General features: G+C 54.5%; 2 protein-coding genes across 51 annotated transcripts in view; both read right to left on the bottom strand.

The window, feature by feature from the left end:
• Positions 1-13,125, bottom strand: part of LLGL2 (LLGL scribble cell polarity complex component 2) — a 51,684-nt gene extending 38,559 nt beyond the window's left edge. For all 18 annotated transcript variants that reach the window (XR_012426140.1, XR_010582004.2, XR_010582005.2 and 15 more), the window contains exon 1: positions 12,997-13,125. The gene's annotated coding sequence lies outside the window, so the exon portion shown is untranslated. The remainder of the gene's footprint in view (positions 1-12,996) is intronic.
• A 960-nt stretch (positions 13,126-14,085) lies between these two features.
• On the bottom strand, positions 14,086-23,306 carry TSEN54 (tRNA splicing endonuclease subunit 54). Of its 33 annotated transcripts, none has more exons than XR_012426143.1 (11): positions 22,942-23,306; positions 22,178-22,342; positions 22,016-22,079; positions 21,851-21,934; positions 21,440-21,538; positions 20,060-20,112; positions 17,325-17,426; positions 16,495-17,123; positions 15,337-15,528; positions 15,042-15,158; positions 14,086-14,558 (listed from the first exon to the last, which is right to left on the bottom strand). XR_012426143.1 is itself a non-coding variant. In XM_065531989.2 (11 exons), the coding sequence occupies exons 1-11, from the start codon at positions 23,172-23,174 to the stop codon at positions 14,408-14,410; spliced, it is 1,758 nt and encodes a 585-aa protein (XP_065388061.1). In that variant the 5' UTR covers positions 23,175-23,306; the 3' UTR covers positions 14,086-14,407. The 33 variants fall into 33 exon arrangements, 12 of the variants coding, with proteins under 12 accessions (XP_065388061.1, XP_073876558.1, XP_073876559.1 ...); XR_012426144.1 differs by having other exon boundaries at positions 15,414-15,528; XR_010582008.2 differs by having other exon boundaries at positions 16,634-17,123.
• Positions 23,307-23,318: the final 12 nt, after the last annotated feature.

Raw genomic sequence — 23,318 nt, 5'->3', positions numbered from 1 at the left:
CCAAGAGGTCTCGGTGACCATTCCTTTGTCAGAGCCTGTGCGTTCCCTGTTCCCACTGCCTGGGTCACTTTCCTCCAGATACCTTCATGCCCTACCCTACCTGAAGCTGCAATCTCCTGGGACATTCTCTCTCCTTCCCTGCTTGGACCTGGCCACGCTTGGAAACACTGAATAGTTTACTTATTAATCTTGTTGATTACCTGTGTAATCCTACACAGGCAGTAGCTTTCTTTTTCCTATTCAAGGCCTTTTGTCCTTTTATTCACTGCTGTATCCGAGTGCACACAGCGAGGGCTCACTCGTTATCTGTTGAATGAATGAATGAACAGAGGAAGGAGGCGAGGTCTCCACCGAGACTGACTGGTGGGAAGGGGCCAGCCACAGACAACTTGGGGCACAGTGCATTAGGCAGAAGGAACAACAGCTGCAAAGCTTCAAGATGAGACAGGCTTGTATGTTTCAGGATGAAGACAAGTGGGGGGCCCAATGCAGAGATCTGTGTAGATGACACGAGAGAGATGACAAAGTGGGCCTCCTGAGCTGTCCTAGGCAGGGACCTGATGGGGCCTGCCCTCCGACCCCGTTCCCTCCTCCATGTCCCTGGCCCTCTCTCCTTGGCCCTGCGCTGGCTGCTCCATCTACTCAGCCCTACCCTGGCTCCATTCACTATGGTCCCTGCCATTCTGTCTGAAATACCTTCTTGCCTGCTCAATCAGCCTGGCCCCCTTCCAGGCTGGGCACGGTGGCTCATGCCTGTAATCCCAGCACTTTGGGAGGCCAAGGCGGGCGAATTACTTGAGGCCAGGAGTTCGAGATCAGCTTGGCCAACACAGCGAAACCTCGTCTCTGCTAAAAAGACACAAAATTAGCCAGGCGTGGTGACGGGTGCCATGTGGTCCCAGTTACTCAGGAGGCTGAGGCAGGAGAATCGCTTGAACCCAGGAGGCGGAGGCTGTAGTGAACAAAGATTGTACCACTGCACTACAGCCCGGGCAACAGAGAGAGACTGTCTCAAAAAAAAAAAAAAAAAAAGAAGTCACCTTCGAAAAAACCTTCCCATCTGAACCCATCCTGACCATTCTCAGAGTCCTGGGAGGCTGTCCTTGTCCACCATGGGTTTAAGGGATTTTTTGGGTTTTTTTTTGGAGACGGAGTCTCACTCTGTCCCCCAGGCTGGACTGCAGTGGTGTGATCTTGGCTCACCGCAACTATGTCTCCCAGGTTCAAGCAATTCTCCTGCCTCAGCATCCCGAGTAGCTGGGATTATGAGATTACAGGTGTCCACCACCGTGCCCGGGTAATTTTTTTGTATTTTTAGTAGAGCCGGGGTTTTACCACGTTGGCCAGGCTGGTCTCAAACTCCTGACCTCAAGTGATCCGCCCACCTTGGCCCCCAAAGTGCTGGGATTATAGGCATGAGCCACCACACCCAGCCTGGGATCATTTTATCCTAATGGGTAAAGGGACCATTTTATCTGAATCCTGAGAAGGGTCAAGATGGGTTCAGATGGGAAAGAACCACACCTTAGGATAAAATGCTTGGTTAAAACCATAGTGGACAGGCCGGGCGCGGTGGCTCAAGCCTGTAATCCCAGCACTTTGGGAGGCCGAGACAGGCGGATCACGAGGTCAGGAGATCGAGACCATCCTGGCTAACACGGTGAAACCCCGTCTCTACTAAAAATACAAAAAACTAGCTGGGCGAGGTGGCGGGCGCCTGAAGTCCCAGCTACTCGGGAGGCTGAGGCAGGAGAATGGCGTAAACCCGGGAGGCGGAGCTTGCAGTGAGCTGAGATCTGGCCACTGCACTCCAGCCTGGGCGGCAGAGCGAGACTCCGTCTCAAAAAAAAAAAAAAAAAACAAAACCATGGTGGACAGGGACAGCCTCCCAGCGTCATGCATGTCTCCTGGCCTTGATGTGCTGTTTATGAAACTGTCAGAAAAAATCAGAAGCAACCTAAATGGCCCACAACAGGGGACAGGTGAAGTGTGCTCAGGCCTATGACAAAAGGCTTGCAGTCATTTAAAGGAACAAAAGGGCCAGGTGCTGTGGCTCACGTCTGTAATGCCAGCACTCTGGGAGACCAAGGTGGGTGGATCACTGGAGGTCAGGAGTTTGACAGCAGCCTGGCCGACATGGCAAAACCCCGTCTCTACTAAAAAAATTAGCCGGGCATGGTGGTAGGTGCCTGTAACCCCAGCTACTTGGAGGGCTGAGGAAGGAGAATTGCTTGAACTCGGGAGGTGGAGGGTGCAGTGAGCCCAGATCGTGCCACTGCACTCCAGCCTGGGTAACAGAGCGAGACTCCATCTCAATAAATAAATAATAGACAAAAGACCATTTCATGGCATGGGACTATATGTACAAAGAATCCAAGAATCAGGCAGAATCTATTAAAAATACCTATGTTTGACAATGTACTTGGAAGGGTTATGGGATTAGTGGTGATTCTTTTTTCTCCTTTTTGTTTATCTGCCTCCTAGGCAGGGTGGATAAGAGGATCAAACGAGAGAAGGGATGAGGCCCCAGGCATGGTCAGGCGGGAGGGTGGGTCCAGCCCGTTCTGCTGGTGGAATGTTCCTGTGCTCACCAGGCGTGGGCTCCTCTCCAGCCACCGCAACCTGAGTAGGGAGAGGTACCCCCTAGAGACACCCAATAGTTAGACAGGCCCGGAAGGCCGGGGAGACAGGCCGGTGGGACTCGCTGTGCGATCGTGGGCTTCAGGGTCCTGAGTAGAAAGGCCTTTTCTATTCCATCGTCCCGAGGCTTTAAAGCAGGGCCAGAGAGCGGGCCTGGCAAACTCTAAGGTGCTGTGTACTTAAGTGACACACCTGGGAGGAACGTGGAGAAGAGACAAGTTCAGGAGCCACAAGTCCTCAAGTCTAACACCAGAAACGGTCTAGGGCAGTCACTGGAGTTGCCACCTAGCCAGAGTGCCACCTCTGAGATGAGACTTCTTAGGAAAACCTTCTCCACCCCACTAACTTCTAAAGGCCATCCAACCTCAGTCTCCACTCCGGCCTGTCACCAGATCAGCCTCTGAGCCACCCTCCCTGTTCTGCCCTGCTCTGTTCCCTTGTGGCGGGCGCCAGGGTTTAGAGCCGGGCCGCATGAGGTTTGCTGCCTTGTGGCTGGTTCCCATCCACTTTCTACCCAAGCCTGTGCCTTGTATGTGGAACCAGCCTGAGAGCTCCCTGTGGGCAGCTGATTGACCAGTTTCCCTCCCTCCTCACTGTTCCACTCACCCACCGCTGCAGCTGGCCAGCAAAACTTTTCTGGGTCTAGGACAGGTGTCCACACACCCGGACACCCACCTGGAAAGAACAGGAGAGCTCTCCACTTGGTGACAGGCCAGATAATCCACACCCTGGCCCGCCTTCCATTCAAGAGCTCGGGAAAGAGACCAGTGGAGGCAGAGAGAGAATAACTGCACAGGGCTGGTCTTGCCTGGGGCCCCCCTTGCTCTAAGCGGCAGATGTGACTGTGCCCCAGAGAGGAGAGGGGATTCCCAGGTCAGACTGCTTCTCCCGCCCTGTCACTGTTTGGGGCACCTGGGCTAATTTGTCCCTGTGAGACCAAGGCTTGGCCAAGCCGAGCCAGCCCTCTGGCCTGGAGATGTGGGAGGGGCCAGCCTTCAAGAAGCTCCCTCCATAGCTCAGGAAGTTCCATTGATCTCATTGATCTGCTGGGAGAGTCCACACCCAGCGGCAGGACTCCAGACCCAGCCCAAACCAGAGACGGCCACGGGCCGCACCCAGTGCCAGCTGCCTGCTCTCAGGGCGTGCCGCCTGATGTCCCATGCTCTCCTCTCCTCTTCACTCGTGCTCCCCACAGCCCGCTGCTGATTAAGAAGCTGTCTTCCCCTCTACAACATCCTGTGTGAGGCCTGAGTGTGGCTGTGGCCTCCTGTTTGACGGATGTGAATCCGCCCCTGCACCTCCTACTCTGATGGTAGGGGTGGGTAGGGATCTAAACCACAGAGGCAGCTGCTGACCCCTGCGGCATCTGTGCCAACTCAGATGTCTGTAGCCGCTTTGCAAGTGCCCATGTAGTCCTGGGAAGCCCAATCTCCCAGAAGTACCAGGCAGGTCCCTGGCCAGCAGCTTGGCAACCAAACCTCGGCTGAAGGGCATTTCCATGGAGTGGGATGTAGGGGAACACAAACCAGAGGGAATAGGGGCATGACCAGAGGACTGTCGTCTCCGCTGCTGTTAAGTAGTAAAAGGTATTGAGAGCTAGCTATGGTTGGATGTGACTTTAACACTTTACATCCATCTCATTTAATTCTTACAATTACTTATGAAGTGATCGATTAGGAGTGGCCCCAAGCTCAAACAGTTAATAAGAGTCCAAGTCCTTTGCCAAGCTCAGTGGCTTATGCCTGTAATCCCAGCACTTTGGGAGGTCGAGGCAGGAGGATCTAGGACCTAGGAGTTTGAGACCAGCCTGGGCAACTTAGGGAGATCTTGTCTCAGCAAAAACTTAAAAATTAGCCAGCCATGGTGGCTCACACTTGTAGTCCCAGCTACTCAGGAGGCTGAGGTGGGAAGATCACTTGAGCCCAGGAGGTTGAGGCTGCAGTGAGCTATGATAGCACTACTGTGCTCCAGCCTGGGTGACAGAGCAACACCCTTTCTAAGAAAAAAAAAAAAAAAATCCAAGTCCAAAAAAAAAAAAAAATCCAAATCCCATTTGCATTCCAATCTGACTCCAGAATCCTCTGCTCAAGTCAGGCCTCTCCCCCAGGACAAAGGGGCTGCCTGTTCACAGGCTGGATTGGCCCCATTTGGAGTCAGCCTCCATCCCCCGCACCGTCTATCCTATGGAACCACAACCACCACACAGCCCCAAGAGCATCCTCCCGCCGTGCCTAGACTCCTCCTGAAGTTTCCTTTCTGTTGCCCCTCCTGGGCCTGTAAGATGGGGTGGAAGGTGGGCATGCACCCCCATTCTGGGGGCTTTAGCACCCTTTCACAATCCAACACCAGACTCTCTCTCCAGGGAAGTGACTGGCAGAAAGTCAAGTCCCAGGAAATGCAAAACCATTCTGGGGAGAAGATGGACCACCTGCCTGGGGCTGGCGTGGGCAGGCCACCCAGCCCATCCAATCAGACCCCTTTCTAGGGTCTCCTACCTGCCCTAAAACTGGAACAGCTGTCCCCAGAAGCTTCCAGATGTCAGCTCCAGGAGGTAGGGATCATGCTGGCCTCATCCATGGCTGCATCCCCAGTGCCTTGTGGGAGGGACTGAAATTTTATTTGAACAGCTCCCTCACTTCCTTCAAGGCTTTGCTCAAATGTCGCCTTCTGGCAGAGGCCCACTCTAACCACCTGTTAAAGTTGTAACCTGCCCCCTACCATGCGGATTCGCAATTGTTGCTCTAGTTCTTTTTACCCTATAGCCCGTATCGCCTTTTAACACCTAATTTATTAGTTACTTTTACTTTCTGTCACTCAGGCTTCTCACCCTTTAGAAAGAACTTTCCATGATGGCCGACATCTTTGCTTTGTTTAAGGATCACATCCAACATCTAGAACCACACAAGAGGCATCAGAAAATACTTGAACAGGCCGGGCGCGGTGGCTCAAGCCTGTAATCCCAGCACTTTGGGAGGCCCAGGCAGGTGGATCACAAGGTCAGGGGATTGAGACCATCCTGGCTAACACAGGGAAACCCCACCTCTACTAAAAATACAAGAAATTAGCCGGGTGTGGTGGCGGGCGCCTGTAGTCACAGTTACTCGGGAGGCTGAGGCAGAAGAATGGCGTGAACCCGGGAGGCAGAGCTTGCAGTGAGCCAAGATCACGCCACTGCACTCCAGCCTGGGCGACAGAGCGAGACTCCGTCTCAAAAAAGAAAAGAAAAAGAAAATACTTGAATGAATTAACAAAGAGTTAGGACTGACTAGGGATTAACCAGGAAAGGTATCTGCTAAACACTGACCCCACGAAACACTGAGTTAGGAACTCAGGAACTTCCCTCCCCTGTCCTCAAGTCTCCAGCCAAGGCCAGGGCCCTTGGACGTCAAGACTGACATCCTGTTCGGAACACCCTTGTGGACCCTGCCTTTGACCAAAGCTCCAGGACCCCCAGAGAATTCCAGAATGATATTAAATATTATTTACTAGAGGGCCAGTGGCTTACGCCTGTAGTCCCAGCACTCTGGGAGGCCAAGGCAGGTGGATCACATGAGGTCAGGAGTTCGAGACCAGCCTGACCAACATGGTGAAAACCCTTCTCTACTAAAAATACAAATATTAGCCAAGCGTGGTGGTGCATGCCTGTAATCCCAGCTACTCAGGAGGCTGAGGTAGGAGAATTGCTTGAACCCGGGAGGCAGAGGTTGCAGTGAGCTGAGATTGCGCCACTGCACTGCAGCCTGGGTGACAGAGCGAGACTCAGTCTCAAAACAAAAAAATTAGCCGGGCATGGTGGCAGGCACCTGTAATTCCAGCTACTCAGGAGGCTGAGGCAGGAGAATGGCGTGAACCCAGGAGGCAAAGCTTGCAGTGAGCCGAGATCGTGCCACTGCACTCCAGCCTAGGCGACAGAGTGAGTCTCCATCTCAAAACAAACAAACAAACAAAAAATTAGCTGGGCATGGTAGCTGGTGCCTGTAATCCCAGCTACTGGGGAGGTTGAGGCGGGAGAATTACTTGAACCCAGGGAGGTTGCAGTGAGCCGAGATCACGCCATTGCACTCCAGCCTGGGCCACAGAGTAAGACTCTGTCTCAAAAAAAAAATATGTATATATATATATATACACACACACACACATACACACGCGCGCGCACACACACACACATATATATCAGATGTCCCTCTCGTCACACTCTGGGCTGAAGAGAAGGCTCCGGTCTCTGCTGAACACTGGGTCAGGTGTCTGAAGAGAAGGCTCCGGTCTCTGCTGAATTCCTGAAGGGTAGAGTCAGGTGCCTTGCAGCCTCCTTGTCCCCACGCCCAGAGGAGCCTCTCCTAGCTCAAGAATTCACTGTGGTTCCTGGGAAGAAGAGTGGGGTGAGTATTCAAAGCCACTGTCCTCTGAGAGGCAGGGCTGGGGGGAAGGCCACCCCAAAGGGACCTAGGCAAAGCCATGGCCATGGGCACAGCGAGCGAGGGTCTCCTTGGAATTCCTAGGGAGCCAGGGCTGGGGAGGGCAAGCACTGCTGGTGGCCCCGCTGGGGGATGCCCGTCTCCTGCCCTGTCCCCAGTTTTCTCCCTGCAAATTGCTCCTGAGGAAAACAGCGTTGCCAAGCAGACCTGGCATGCCTTGCCCCAGGAGGAACCCTGAGAACGATATCACCTAAGAGAGATAGATAAGAGGGCCTCTCAGAGCTGAGGACTGAGGACAAATGAGTCCAGGCTGCCAGCGCTGCTCAAAGCAGTCAGCCCAGGAGAGAGAACATCGGTCTCTTGGGCCTCCATCCTGGCCCCCAACTCAGGCATCTCAACAGCTGCTTTTGACTCATCTGGAAAGACCAGAAAGGCCGAATAGCTCCCTGGGGAAACTAAACTCCTTAGATGGCTCCTGCAGGCTCTTGCCGGAGATGCGCAGATCTCCCACAGTGTGGGCAGGGGCTCACGGGCCACCCGGCCCCAGGCAGCACTTCGTCTTCCGAAGGGAGGGTCCTAGGGCCGGGAAGTCCTGGCAGGAGAGGACATCCTTCCCCAAGCAAGGTTGAAAGGGGGCACGATGGCATTCCTAGAAAGTCTCCTTAATGCCAACAGAGCAGCACAGGCCTGTGCTCTCTGCCCTGCTGCCCAACAGGGTGAGGAGGGTGTACCCAGCAAGCACCCCCCAGCTGGAGCACAATGCAGAGCAAGTTTAATCCTGCACTCCCTGACACCCCCACCCCAGGAAAGACTTCCAGGCAACCAGCTCTCACTCCCGGCCCTCCCAAGGAGCAGGGGAAGCATCAAGGGCCACTGGAATGCAAGGTCAGTTTAGGAGAGGCCACACCCTCCACTGCGGCCCTCAACTTCTGAAAAAGGTCCTCGCTGAAAAACTTCTGACCCCCAGAGACTGTTTTTCTTTTTTTGAGTTAGGGTCTCACTCTGTCACCCAGGCTGGAATGCAGTGGTGCCATCACAGTTCACTGCAGCCTCAAACTCTTGGGCTCAAGTGATCCTCCTGCGATCCCATGTAACTGAGACGACAGGTGCACACCGTGATGCCCAGCTAATTTTTTTTTTTTTTTTTGAGACGGAGTCTCGCTCTGTCACTCAGGCTGGAGTGCAGTGGCGCTATCTCAGCTCACTGCCAGCTCCGCCTCCCGGCTTCACACCATTCTCCTGCTTCAGCCTCCCAAGCAGCTGGGACTACAGGCATCCACCACCATGCCCGGCTAATTTTTCGTATTTTTAGTAGAGACAAGAGTTTCACTGTGCTAGCCAGGATGATCTTGATCTCCTGAACTTGTGATCTGCCTGTCTCGGCCTCCCAAAGTGCTGGGATTAAAGGCGTGAGACACCACACCCAGCCGATGCCCAGCTAATTTTTTAAAAAAATTTTTGTAGAGATGTGATCTCACTGTTGCCCAGGCTGGTCTTGAACTCCTGGGCTCAAGCAATCCTCCCTCCTCCACCTCCCAAAGCACTGGGATTACAGGCATGAGCCAAAATGTCCAGCCAGAGACTTTAAAATATCAGAAATTCATGAGCTGTCAGCTGATTTCCAGAGAAGACAAATTCCCTAAACCCATCAGGCACTTCCAGAAGGTCCAAGTGCCCACCCCAAGGCCTGGGAGTGACCAACACCTCTTATGCTTCATGGAAGCTGAGTCCACCCTCATTGGGTGCCTGCTGTGTGGCAGGCCACGTGCGCTGGCGACCTTTCTCATCTTCTCATGTGTGAAAACAAAGCTCAGCATGGGTCAGTGACCACACTAAGGTCACACAGCAAGAACTCGGCAAGGAACGAGTCAAAACTACACCTGATGCCTAGAAAGATACTAAAAATCTTTTCTTTAAATTATTATTATTATTGTTATTATTATTATTATTTTTTTTGAGATGGAGTCTTGCTCTGTCGCCAGGCTGGAGTGCAGAGGTGAGATCTTGGCTCACTGCAACTTCCACCTCCTGGGTTCCAGAGATTCTCCTGCCTCAGCCTCCCGAGTAGCTAGGATTACAGGCACGCACCACCACGCCCAGCTAATTTTTATATTTTTAGTAGAGACAGGGTTTCACCATGTTGGCCAGGATGGTCTCGATCTCCTGACCTCATGATCCGTCCGCATTGGCCTCCAAAAGTGCTGGGATTACAGGCGTGAGCATCTGCGCCCAGCCTAATTATTTTTTTATTTTTTATTTTTAAACAGATGAAGGATAGACGGATGAAGGATGAAGATAAAGGACTGTCAGGGGCCGGGTGCAGTGGCTCATGCTGTAATCCCAGCACTTTGGGAGGCCGAGGCAGGCATATCACCTGAAGTTAGGAGTTCAAGACCAGCGTGGCCAACATGGTGAAACTCTGTCTCTACAAAAAATACAAAAATACAAAAATTAGCCAGGCGTGGTGGCGCCTGCCTGCAATTCCAGCTAATCGGGAGGCTGAGGCAGGAGAACTGCTTGAACCTGGGAGGCTGAGGTTGCCGTGAGCTGAGATCGTGCCACTGCACTCCAGCCTGGGTGACAGAGGAGACTTCGTCTCAAAAGAGAAAAAAAAAGAAAAAGACTGTCAGGCAGGAGGGATAATTTTTTGCTTTTTTTTTTTTTGAGATGGAATTTCACTCTCGTTGCACAGGCTGGAGTACAATGACACAATCTTGGCTCACTGCAACCTCCGCCTCGCAGGTTCAAATGATTCTCCTGCCTCAGCCTCCCGGGTAGCTGGGATTACAGGTACCTGCCACAACGCCCAGCCAATTTTTTGTCTTTTCAGTAGAGATGAGGTTTCACCATGTTGGCCGGGCTGGTCTCAAACTCAACCTCAGGTGATCCACCTGCCTCAGCCTCCCAAAGTGCTGGGATTACAGGCTTGAGCCACCACATCTAGCCTCTTTTTTTTTTTTTTTGAAACGAAGTCTTACTCTATTGCCCAGGCTGAAGTGTAATGGTGCGATCTCGGCTCACTGCAACTTCTGCCTCCTGGGTTCAAGTAATCACTGCCTCAGCCTCCTGAGTAGCTGGGATTACAGGCGCGTACCATCATGCCCAGCTAATTTTGCATTTTTAAGTAGAGATGAGTTTCACCATGTGGGCAAGGCTAGTCTCGAACTCCTGACCTCATGATCCACCCGCCTTGGCCTTCCAAAGTGTTAAGTGTTGGGATTACATGTTAGGCCATGATGCCCGGCCTAATTTTTTGCTCTCTAATTTTACAATTTCTACATTTCCTTTTTCCCACTATGGGCTCCTATTGCTTTTTTTATTTTTTAAATGAACAGCGATCACCTGGGATAATGGGACATTTTTTGTTTGTTTGTTTGTTTGTTTTGAGACGGAGTTTCGCTCTTATTGCTCAGGCTGGAGTGCAATGGCACGATCTTGGCTCATCACAATCTCCACCTTCCAGGTTCAAGCAATTCTCCTGCCTCAGCTTTCCGAGTAGCTGGGATTACAGGCATGCGCCACCACGGCCAGCTAATTTTGTATATTTAATAGAGACGGGGTTTCTCCATGTTGGTCAGGCTGGTCTCAAACTCCTGACTTCAGGCGATCGGCCCGCCTCGGTCTTCCAAAGTGCTGGGATTACAGGTGTAAGCCACCACGCCTGGCCTTTTTTTCTTTTAATGTTGTGTTATATTAAAAAGTTATTTATACTAACAGGTCTGGCATGGCAGTTCACACCTGTAATCCCAACACTTTGGGAGGCAGGAGGATCACTTGAGCCCAGGGGTTTGAGACCAACCTGGGCAACATGGCAAAACCCCCTTTCTAAAAAAAATACAAAATTAGTTGTGCATGGTGCTGTACGCTTGTAGTCCGAGCTACTCAGAATGCTGAGGTGGGAGAATCACTTGAGCCTGGGAAGTCGAGGCTGCAGTGAGCCTCCATCTCCCAGTGATTGCACCACTGCACTCTAGCTTGGGTGCAGAGCAAGACCCCGTCTCAAAAAAAGAAAAAAAAAGTTACTAACAGCTGGGCACAGTGGCTCAGCTGTAATCCCAACGCTTTGGTGGGAGGGTCACTTGAGTCCAGGAGTTTGAGACCAGCCTGGGTAACATATGGTGAGATCCCATCTCTACAAATTAAAAAATACACTATTAAAGAAAAAAATTTGGTCAACTTAGTTTAAAAAAAAGAAAAAAAAGAGAAAAAAAGTTAGTTTTTCTCTTTTATTTTTACGAATGTAGTGTCATTTTAATGTAATTAAAAGCATATTAATCTGACACCAAAGGGGAAACTCCATTGCCTCAAGGAAGAATGGGGATGCCAAATGACCCTGGACCCCGGAAACCCTGTCCAGGGGTCCCCACAAAGATGGGCCCAGTCTAACTTCAGAGGAAAGGAGTGAACTCTGATTAGAAGCCCAAGAGCTGAGTTTGAGTTCTGTCTGCCACAGCTAGCACTGTGGGAAGATCGCCTAAGAAAACTAAACCCCAAATCCCAGTTCATAAAATAAAGTTGAGCCATCTCTCCCACAATTCTCCTCGTGCCTCTGCTCACACAGACCCAGACAGTTTTCCTCAAATGCCACTTTATTTTATTTTTTTTGAGACAGGGTCTCACTCTGTCCCTAGGCTGGGGTGTGGTGGCGCTATAATGACTCACTGCAACCTCTACCTCCTAGGCTCACGCAATCCTCCCACCTCAGGCTCCTGAGTAGCTGGGACCACAGGTGCACGCCACCATGCCTGGCTAATTTTTGTTATTATTTGTAGAGACGAGGTCTCACTATGCTGCCCACGCTGGTCTCAAACTCTTGGGCTCAGGAGATCCTCCTGCCTTGGCTTCCCAAAGTGCTGGGATTACAGCGGTGAGCCAATGCACCCAGCCTCAAATGCCACTTCTGACCTTAGCTTCCCCGGGGCTGGGCCACAGCTCTTCTGTGGCAGCTCTGCTCTTCCTACCAGGGTTTCCTTGTCACCTTGACACACCCATTCCCTCCCTGCCCGCTCCCTGCTCAGAATCCTCTCTGTAGCCCCTTCAAGAGAACTCAAGGTTCTCTTGAACTACAAACTCCTGCAGGGGGTCCCCGGAGCCCAGGTTAGGGCTGCCGGCAGTCTGCAGTCGCATACGGATACCCAGGGGAAGGGGCGCCCTACTCACTCAAAGCTCACCTGTACAGGTGAGAGCCTCAAATAGCCACTTTACAGCTCCCCTGGTTACGGTCAGTTCTCCCCAAGCCAAGGCCCAGTGTGTCCACCAATCGTCCAGCTGGAGCAAACTCAGGCACACTTTCTTTGGCAAGACAGAATTTTCCACTTCTCGCCAAATCCCACAGCGCGAACCCCACCCGTCAGCATGGAAGGCAGACTGGGTCCCCGCACCGTCATGTGAAGGTGTCCAAAGCCGCCCCGGCTGGAGAAAGGCCGGAGACCGAAGTCCCTCCCGCGGGCTTCCTGCGTCCGGGGATTAGGAGGCACAAAGGGCCGGCAGGGACACAGCCCAGATGGCAGGGGCAGGGGCTAAGCCGCCGGGGCACCGCGCTCCGGCCGCCGCCCGTGGGGAGGGGGTCACCGCAAACGCGCGTCGCCGACCCCGCTGGCCTGGCGCCTACACGTGGGTCCGGGGACTCCGTCTCTGCCCGCGGTGCCCCCCGCACCCAGCCGACCCGGGCACCTGTTCTCCTGCTAAGCCAACATTATTGTGCAAACCCAAGCCCAAGTTTCAGTCATCGCGCGGATTAGGCAGAGAAGTTCCCCGCGGAACTTTCTACAGGTGTCTCTCTCCCAGGCCACGACAGCGACGGGGACAGGGGCGAGGCGCTCGGACCTGGGCGCAGCCCTCCCGCCCTGGCCCGACAGCCCAGGGGGTCTTGGGCCTCCCCGCCCCGGGTGGGAGTCCCGAGGGGGCGGACCCGGCGGGGCCAATCCGGCGCGCACCTCACCTGGAACCCCGGGCCGGCCCCCGCCCGAGGCCTCGGCGTCCCTCGGCGCCTGCCGCCGGCCCCGCTCGCTCTGCCGCGCCTGCCCACGGGCTGCTGGGCGACCGTCTCCTTCCTGCTCACCTCCGGCGCGGCGAGCCTGGGGCGGAGCCGCGCTATTTACATAAAGGGCGAGCCTGCCTGGACCCAGCGCCCCGCCCCCGGCCCGCCCCCCAGCTCGGCGCCGCTGGGGCGGGGGCACTCTCGGGGGTGGGGGCTGCGTTCCGGCCAATCCGCGGCCCCGGGGAGCGCCGGGCGGGGCCTCGAGAACTGGCTCGGGGCTCCGCCGGCCCGCCCCGGCCTCACCTGCGAGCACCTGAACGCAGAACGGCGCGCCGCGCCCAGTGTCCCGCCGCCTCCCGCAAGCGGAAATAGTTCCCGGAACGCCCGCGGTCCCGGGCCACCTCCCAGACTCCAGGGGAGTCGTCCCTCCAACTCCCCGGAGCTGCCGAGGGAGGGGCGGATCCGGGCCAGCTCCTCTGCCAGAGCCCAGCCCAGACAGGGTGACCGGGCGACGCAGGGCCGGGTTTCTAGCCCCACAAGAGGGGTGGTGTGGGGACCGGGGCCTCGCAGCTAGACGCCTTTCCTCCGGGCGGGGCGGAGGGGAAGCCCACCTCCTCCGTGTCGGCCGGAGGGTCTGCAACAACGGGTGGAATTTTTAGCAAAAGCGAGGGAGGAGGTTGGAGCGACGAGAAGCGGGAGCGGAAAGGGCGCGGAGGCCGGGGCTGCAGCGCGCTCCACCGCCTAGCTGCAGGTGGCGCCTCTCGCCACCCGCACCCCGCTGCGCCCAGGGAGGGCCGACGGCGCGCCATCCTCCCTCCTCCCTTCAGGAAACCCTGCAACGCCCCATCCCCTCCGACGCAGGCCCGGGAAAGGCTCAAAAGGTTCGAGGTCGCGTTCCTGCCCTCCCGCGGGCTTCTCTCACTCTTAGATCCTGCACCAGAAGAAGCGGATGTCCTTGAGTGGGCAAAGCAGGGGTGAGGGGCTGGGGGCAGTTCCACTGACAACGGGACGGGGGCGAGAGGGGTTTACCCGGTACATACAGAAACAGCAGAAAAGAAATCTATTTTTAATGGCTTTGGCTTTATGGCACGAAGCAGGCACCCTCTCTTTAAAGGCACAGAGTCCTCTCTTCTGCCCCACCTCCTGGGTCCTTAAAATCGAGTCCTGAGTTCCAGAGGGGTCACTGCAAGGCAGCAGGGAAGGGGAGAGGGTCACAGTTTTACTCTGGGAGTATCAGACACTCAGGGCCAAGGCCCATACTGGCCCCTGAAGCTACAGGTTAGAGTCGGTACAGGAGGCAGCCGAGATGGTCCCTGAGAACAGACAGTCCCGGTCCCCTGGAGCGAGCTCTATCCCCTGCAGAGCTGTGAGGTCAGTGCTCTACATCCTGGGGCAACGTGAAGTCCCTGAAGCTGTAGAAGGAGATGTCACCATGATCCACCAGAGCAAAGACCAGAGGGACATCCCCACTCTGGTAAGACAACCGCTTGAGGCTGCAGAGGTCTGGGACAGGCTCATCAAATCTGCAGGGACAAAAGGTTAGGGTGAGACCCGGCCATAGCCCACTCCTAAGCTCCATGGCTCCCAGATAAAGAGATTCTACGGAAGGAGTTGGGGTGCAAGAATTCTGGCCCATGAGCTCATCTGTCTGCAAAACACAGGGCTCTAATGAAGAGGGCCCCAGAGCCCTGGTTGGGGAGGTGCTAAGAAGAGCAAGGTGCTCACCACTCTTAGCCTGTAAATTCCCACAATCTACATCCCTTCTGCTGGGTGAGTCTTAGACTAAAATGGCATTGGAGAGAGACTACCCTAAAATGCTAGCAACAAGGAGCTCAGAGTAGGGCAGCACAAACTGGCTGTGTGGCCTTGTGTAGGTCACTTAGCCTCTCTGGACCTCAGGTTCCTCTCAGAGATTGGCACACTGGCCAGGGGAGTACAGGAGTCCCACTTGGTTCACAGGAGAACTGGCAGCAGCTGGTGGGGGGCAATGCTGGCTCACTGCGTACCCACTAATACACATCCGGGCATAGGGTTTGCCAGGGTTATTCTTTCGGAATGTGGCCACAGCGTCAGCCTGGTAAACATCAAAGCTGATTTCCAAGCCCCCAGACTTCTCCAGCAGCCTGACAATACAATGAGAAACGTTATGACATGAACTTTTCTCCCCAACCTTTCTTTTCCATCCCACCCTTTCCCTCCATCAGTGCCAGGAAGCAGCCTCACAGAGGTGCCACTTGAGGGTTGGGGACTCTGAACCCTTGGGCTAACCCACTGGTTGTTCTCCCTCTTCCCCAGACCCACATGAACAGTAGGTGTTGCTCAGAGCTAGGTGTAGGGGTAGGGATCCCTGGAACAGTTTTCAGGAGCCAAATCCTAACCACCAATTCCTGGCGGCCAAGGTCCTGCAGAGATGGCACTGCTTGGAAACTTACTGGGCACCTCCATCAGCAAGGTGTGTTGTCTGCAGCACAGAAATATGCTGAAGGACCACAGCTACAAGGACAGAGAAAACAAGGTCCTGGGAGGGGAGTCACATTTCTCAGTCTGCCATCTAGGATGGCCAGATTTAGCAACTTTTGTTTTCCTTTTTTTTTTAAACAAGAGTCTCTCTCTGTCACCCAGGCTGGAGTATAGTGGCATGATCTTGGCTCACTGTGACCTCCGCCTCCCAGGTTCAAGCAGTTCTCCTGCCTCAGCCTCCTGAGTAGCTGGGATTACACGTTTGCACCACCACACCTGGCTAATTTTTGTATTTTTAGTAGAGACGGGGTTCCACCATGTTGGCCAGGTTGGTTTCGAACTCCTGACCTCAGGTGATCTGCCCACCTTGGCTTCCCAAAGTGCTGGGATTACAGGCATGAGCCGTGTCCAGCCTAGCAACATTTTTGTGTGTGTGTTTTTTTTTTTTAGTATAAGCATATCCCATGCAATTTTTGGAACATACTGATAGTGAAAAATTAGATTTATACTGAAAGTCAAATTGAACTGATCTGGCAACCCTATCTAGTTACCTACAATCTACCGCATTCCCATGAAGGCTTTAAGTAATTTGGGATCCGGTAACACACTGAGCTTATTCTTTCCCCATTGGTTCCCTGTGCTTAGAGCAGACAGCAAGCCTTTCTTTCACTTGGCCAAGAAGGCACCTCCTTTTTCCATCTAACAGGTTGCGATCACAGCTAGTTGGTGGCAAAGTCATCCACATGCATGTTGTTTATGATTTTAAGGATATGGCTATAGTTTTTACCCCTCCTTACCTCTCCTGACTCACCATCTCTAATCATTCCCACACAGGCCCTGCTGCAGCCGCGGGAGAACTGACCGTCCTTGTGGGTCCGCTCCCTCCTCCCACATCTTTCTTAAGCCTCAATCCATCCCGGTTCATCCATGCCCTTTCCAAAGTCCTGTGATTCCTCAGCTGCCAGTGGCCCTCGAGGATGTGGCAGGCTGAGGGGGTACCTGGGGAGCTGGCCTGGCCGGGACTCAGCAGAGGGGTGACGGACTGGCCCCACAGGTGAGGGGCCCGGCTCTGGCTCCTCTGCAGGTGCCGCCGCTGCAGCAGCTCCTTGTACTCCCGCCAGCTGGAACAGCTCTGCACCTCGGGATCAGCGTTGACATCTTCCCGGAACCGCGCGGCCTCCACGTGGTGCTCCCGTTCCCGCCTCGAGAGCTTCTCCTTGCGCTGGTTCAGCTTCTGGCACCAGGACTCAGCATCTGTCTCCCGTCCAGCCACGTTGGCCGGGAGCAGTTCTGGGGCTGGGGCGCGCAGGAGGGTGTGGCGGCTGTCTGAAGCCATGTTGGGGAAGGAGATCTGCTCGAAGTTCCAGCGCCGCTTACCGGCCCCCGTGACTCCGTTCTCGGCTCTGCCACTCTCCCAGCTGCACCCCACCCCCTCCCTGGCCGGGCCAGGGCTGGGCCCCAGGGACCCCAGAAGCTTAAAGGGGCCCCCTGGGCCCTTTATGGGGCTTGACTCCTGGGGTTTCTCCTCTGGGCATTGGCTGGGCTGGCTGCAGGGAGGTGGGCTGGAGGCTGCCAGACTCTTGGGTTGCAGGGAGTTGTCCAGGGCCTTGGCCTTCTTATTAATGGACCTGGGGGATGTGGGGGAAAAGCAGCACATCTGCCCCTGGTTGCTAAGGTGCACACGTCCCATGGGAGCTGAAAGCAGGTCCCCTAGTGTCTCCCTGAGCCTGCGTGGGAGCTGCCCAAGCCTAGTTCTTAGAAAGCCTGTGCATTTTCCAAGGTCCCAGACATTAGCACTCCCTGGGGGGCAACCCTGATGTGGGCGTTACCGAGGGCTGGAGCTGCTCCTCTTTCTCTTGCCATCTCCATCCTCCAAGTGCTGCACGCTGGCATCCAGGTTAAGCTGCCTCTCATACGGGGACAGGACAGAGCTGCAGGGTGAGAACAGTGGGTGGGCCACTGACCCACCTCCTCAACCTGGGGATCTGGTGGGATGTGTAAGGAAATGGGCCAAGGGGACAGTCAGTGGGCCAGGATCGGAGCCACACTCAAGGGCTAAGGCCCTAAGCAGACCTTCATGAGGAGTACAGGCCCAGCCATGTGCCTCTGCCTAGGCAATGGCCCAGAGGAGCTAGCAAACTTGGAAAATATAGAAAAATAAAAACTTTGGATAACTGTTGTTAACATTTTTCTTTCTTTTATGTACACACTGAATAATCTCTCGCTGTATATTTTTTCCTAACCAAAATGGCATTATACTAGCATACTGCTTTGTGATTTTTTTCACTCAATAATATATTGTTGACACAGCCCCCTGACACTGCAGCATTCTTCCCGGCTGTGAATTTTTTTCTTTTTTTTTTTTGAGACAGAGTCTCATTTCGTCGCTAGGCTGGAGTGCAGCAGCGGGATCTTGGCTCACTGCAACCTCCACCTCCCGGGTTCAAGCGATTCTTCTGCCTCAGCCTCCCAAGTAGCTGGGACTACGTGCCACCATGCCCAGCTAATTTTTGTATTTTTAGTAGAGACGAAGTTTCACCATGTTAGCCAGGATGGTCTTGATCTCTTGACCTCGTGATCTGCCCACCTGGGCCTCCTAAAGTGCTGGGTGTGAGCCACTGCACCTGGCCTCCCTGCTGTGAATTAAGTAAGGCTCTAAGGCTATGCTATTCAGTACAGGAGCCACTAGCAACAGGTGGCTATTTAAGTTTGTTTTTAAGTTTTTTTTTTTTTGAGATAGAATTTTGCTTTTGCGCCCAGGCTGGAGTGCACTGGCAAGATCTGAGCTCACTGCAACCTCTGCTGCCAGGGTTCAAGCAATTATTGTGTCTCGGCCTCCTGAGTAGCTGGGACTATAAGCGCCTGCCACCACACCCAGCTGATTTTTTTTCTTTTTTTTTTTTTTTGTATGTTAGTAGAGACAGGGTTTCAACATGCTGTCCAGGCTGGTGTCGAAATCCTGAGCTCAGGTGATCTGTCCACTTCAGCCTCCCAAAATGCTGGGATTACAGGTGTGAGCCACCACACCCAGCCTATTTTAGATTTAAATACATTTAAATTAAATGAAATTAAACATTCAGTCCCACAGTTGCTCTAGCCCCATGTATTAGACATCACAGACACAGAACATTTTGGTTTTTTTTTTGAGACAGTCTCGCTCTGTCACCCAGGCTGGAGTGCAGTGGCGCAATCTCGGCTCACTGCAACCTCCTCCTCCTGGGTTCAAGCAGTTCTCTGCCTCTGGAGTAGCTGGGATTACAGGTACCCACCACCACGCTCAGCTAATTTTTGTTTTTTTAGTCGAGATGGGTTTTCACTATCTTGGCCAGGCGAGTCTTGAACTCCTGACCTCGTGATCCACCCGCCTCGGCCTCCCAAAGTGCTGGGATTACAGGCGTGAGCCACTGTGCCCAGCCAACACAGAACATTTCCATCACTACAGAAAGTTCTATTGGACAGAGCTGCTCTAAGGGATAACCTGTCATTTGTGTGAGCCTGTCTCCTGTTCAACTTTTCTTTGCAAGTACACTGATTTTGCACAGTGAGGGTGTTCTGTGTGACTCCTCACTAAATCCAAGCTCTGTGAGGGCAGTGATTTTGCTCTTCTGTTCTCAGCGATGTGTACAGAGCCTGGCCCCCAGCAAATAATAAGTATTGTTGATCATTCTCACAGGTGAACCACTACACACATCCACTATTCTTTCCTTAGGATAGGTTCCACTTTCAGAAAAGAGAAGATGTAGAGCTGGGCATGGTGGCTCATGCCTGTAATCCCAGCACTTTGGGAGGCTGAGGCAGGAGGATCACTTGAGGTAAGGAGTTTGAGACCAGCCTGGGCAACACGGTGAAACCCCATCTGAACTAAAAATTTTTAAAAAAATTTAGCCAGGCATGGTGGCGCACGCCTGTAATCCCAGCTACTTGGCAGGAAAATTGCTTGAACCCAGGAGGCAGAGGCTGCAGTGAGCCGAGATCACGCCACTGCACTATAGCCTGGGCGACAGAGTGAGACTCTGTCTCAAAAAAAAAAAAAAAAAGAAAAGAAAAGATGTGCCTGCTTTAGAGCTTTTATGACATACTGTAACTGCAAAAGCTATACCTGTTTCCATTCCAAGTCTGAAGATCTCTGCCTCTTACCAATGCTGGATTACTAGGGTGTTGAAGGAAAAAACATTTAACCTGGCATAAAAAATGTGAAACCCTACTAATGGTGAATTCCTCACCCAGTCCTTCATTTAAGCATACACTCTACATATCTGCCTGCGTACCTACTAAGTGCCAGGCACTGTTCCAATCCTGCCTCTCAGTACTCACACATACTCAGCTGCAGGCGCAAGTCATCTGAAGAGGGGGCTCGATTTCATAACCCAGAATAAAACGAAATGACCTGGATTCCTCCCAACCTGCCTCTCTCAGAACACTTCCAGCAGAGGCCCCAGTCTGTGCCCCAGGAGCTGCACTCCAGCCAAGGGTTCCAGGTAAGGAGAGGCCATTTTCTACCCAGGACTAGTCAGCCAGGTCCCAGGACTAGAATATGTGGAAAGGAAACAGCAAGGGGATTTACCTTGGTTGGAATCGTCGAACCACATAACCCAACCTCTTCAGGTGGCTGAAGACCTCAAAACAAAAAAAAAAGGAAAGCTCAGATGGCCACTCTTGAAAACACCAAATGGTTTCTCCAGACATAGGTCATCCCCACAGCCCTCTCTGCCCCTCCTGTACACCCCCAGATTCTAAACCGTGTGACTAAGGTTGGACCATGCTCCATTATGAACACCGTCCCCAAATATCTCAGGCTCTGAATTCCTGTCCTCCCGCTTACCTTACTCAGCACAAATGACATTTAGCCAAATCCCAAAAAACTGACAGCCATGAAACCAGAAAACCACCATGCCCTGAAATACTTGAGTATTTTGACACAAAGCTCACGAGAGTGAAGCTGCCGACCACCATGTGAATAAAACAATGGCAGAAGGTGGTGGGCATCTCTCCAGCCCCATACCTCCACCGATGCAGGTGGGAAGTTTCCGGTAAGGAGCCACATGTTCAACCTTGTGTCCCTGCGTTCATATCAGAGGGACATAGACAAGAAGTCCCCCATCCTGCTTCTCTCGGCAGGCTTCAGCACAGCTAACCACTTCCTCCTTGAAAGACCTTCTTTTGGCTTCTGTGATGCGACTTTGGTTTTTCTCCTACATCACCCCACACTCCTCAGTCTGTTTCTGCTTCTTATCTGCCCCCTAACCTACTCAGAGAGCCCCAGGGCTCAGACCCAGCCCTCTACTCTGATGACACTCCCACAGAGCCCAGCAGTTTAAATACCATCCATGTGCTCATGGTACCCATATTTACATCTAGTCTTGACCTCTCCCCACACTCCAGACTTGGGAGTCCAATTGTCTGTCTGCTTGACACTCACTTGCATGTCCAAGAAGCTCCTCAAAATTAACTTATCGGAAACAGAGTTCTTTTGACTGGTTTCTTCCTCCCAAATCTGCTCCTCTTCATTCTTCCCACCCTTCATCCACTGGCGCATACCCAAATCATGGGCAGTAATCCTGGGTTCTTCTCTCTCCTTAATCCTGACATCCAATCCATTGGCAAAGTCCTATCCATTCTTTCTTCAAAATATTTCTGAGATTCATCTATTTTTCACTCACTGCAACCCTACCCACCCCCAACCTGGGACATGCCCCTAGCTTCTCTCACCTGAATGAACAGCCCAGTCTCTTTGAATTCTCCTCTCCCACCTTATCTTCTCCAGCCCTGGGTTCTATGCGAAGCCAACAGGCCTCCACCACAATGTAAGCCTCGTGACAGCACAGCCCTCGTCTGCCCTGCAGCCCCAGCATGTGACACTGTGCCTGGCATCTTACGGGTGCTTGTCAATACTCATTGATTCAGTGGATGGGTGGCTCCCGGGGGGCAGGGTGGTGGCAGATACCTGGTACTGCAAGAAGGTCACAGTGTCGTCCGTCAGCAGCAGCTGGTAAGCTTCCTGGATAGACAGTGGCAGGTCTTGGTGGAAGAGGTGGATGGAGCCCTGGAAGTGGGGCCAACAGCTCAGCTTATGAGCCCTCACTGCAGTGCCTCAGAGAGATGGGGCAACTTCCCAGCTCCGATACCTCCCCCTCCCCCTCTCAGCAGCGCCTCAAGAATGTGACCAACCAGGAAAGTGGGGCAGCATCACTAATTTGGACTGGAATCCCTGCTCCCTGTAACGTACTACCTCTTGCTCTAGAAGTTCGGTTATCAGTTCTCGAAAGACCGGGTTGTGTGTGCTTTTTCTCCGATAAAACGTGTCCTCCCCGTTCTTTGGTCCCAACTCCTTCCCCACCTCCCGGGTCCCACTCACACACTCCAGCAGATACAAGGCCTCTTCCGGGTGAAGCCGCTGCTGACCCTGCTCTGAAAAGCCCATGGTCTGCCAGAACTTGCCCTGTGTGGGGCCCAGAGCAAGCGTCACAAGGGAGGGAGGAGGGCAGGGGGGCGGTCCCCTGTCCCCGAGCCCGCCGCTCACCGCAGGAGACTTCAGCTCCACGAAGCCCTCTTCCGGCCTCCACTCGGCAGCCACCAAGCTGCCCCTGGCGAGGAGTGGGAAGGGATCTGCGTCAGTCCACTCGCGAGGCCCCGCGGCCCGCCTTGCCCCCGGTTCCCTCACCCCCGGGCCCGCCCCTCTCACAGGCGCTCCACGCGCTGCTCGGCCAGCAGCTGCCAGAGCTCTTCCCGGCATCGGCGCAGCCGCTCGGCCTGAGCCGCCGAGCCGTCGGGCAGAAAGTCCTTGGGGCCATGCGAGCGCTGGGGCAGCTTCTGCGACCGCGAGCGGGCGGCGAAGAGCTCCCGGGCGCTGGAGGAGAAGGGGACGCGGGGTCAGTGCCGCGCATCGGGGGTCGCCAGGACCGGTTTCCCTACCCGCGCTAGCCCCGCGCCTCCCACACCCCCTCCGGCCAGGCCGCGCCGCACCTGAGCACGCGCCCGGCGGGAACCTCAACGGCCGCGGGCTCGGGCTCGGACTCCATCCCGCCGCCGCCTGCCTCTACGCGCGGCGCCACGCCCCGCCCCGCCCGCCGCCGGAGCTCCGCGCTGTCCTAGCGCCCGCCGATCTGCCCTGCCGCGGCAGCCCCGCCCCCTGCACCGCCCCAGTCCGCTCTGCGCCCTCCTGACTGTCCCGGGTCCTAGCGCCCTCCCGGAGGCGCTCGCCCCGACGCCGGGTCTGGGAGCTCAGCTCGCAGGTTGCTGGAGATGCAGGAGCCCCCTCTTTTGCCCCCAGCTCTCCTCGGGGCTTCTCTCCAGTAAAGCCTGAGCAGCCGGCGGCTGGAGTGCAGTGCGAATGGTCACACGTGTGACCGCCCCTCCGCCGCCCCGCGCTGCTTAGTTCCCACCGCCCGGGCTGGGCAAGGAGGGAGAAGGGGTGTGCAGATTCCGACTTTGCAGGCCGAAGGCTACCCGGGAACTGTCAGGAGTGGTCCGGGGAGGTTCGCCGTTCCTTCGGTCTCTTCCGTCCGGTCCCTACGGCGGGGCTCCGAAGCTGGGTTTCGAGGGCCGGGGGGCGAGAGGCGCTGTCCGGCCCACGACGGTGCTGAAGCGCCACCTCCGCCCGGCACGAGCGCCTCCTCGAGGCTGGGGTCCCCGCGCCGCCCCCGCGGGCCGCTCTGGTGCCGTCCGCTAGGTGGTGCCATTGACCGGCCAGCGGCTACGGGTGGGCGACGCCGGCCGCGGGCGGGGTGTACTGCAAGTGGGGTCCCGCGTCTTGGTTGCCAACCCCCTTCACCTTACGTCTTCTCTCCCACCAGTCAGGCCCAGGGTGTCTCGCCCTTGGGTCT

This window comes from Macaca fascicularis, chromosome 16, assembly GCF_037993035.2.
Source record: "Macaca fascicularis isolate 582-1 chromosome 16, T2T-MFA8v1.1".
NCBI lineage: Eukaryota > Metazoa > Chordata > Mammalia > Primates > Cercopithecidae > Macaca > Macaca fascicularis.
Note: the sequence above shows the minus strand (reverse complement) of the source record. Positions and strands in the feature narration are given on the sequence as shown.

Excerpts from the sequence above, each read along its gene's own strand:
- TSEN54 (XM_065531989.2), bottom strand. The coding sequence starts at position 23,174 with ATGGCACCACCTAGCGGACGGCACCAGAGCGGCCCGCGGGGGCGGCGC. Across the intron at positions 22,080-22,177 it reads GAGCAGCGCGTGGAGCGCCT|GGGCAGCTTGGTGGCTGCCG; the intron begins GTGAGAGGGGCG and ends ACTCCTCGCCAG. Across the intron at positions 15,159-15,467 it reads CTTGCTGATGGAGGTGCCCA|GCTGCTGGAGAAGTCTGGGG; the intron begins GTAAGTTTCCAA and ends TTGTATTGTCAG.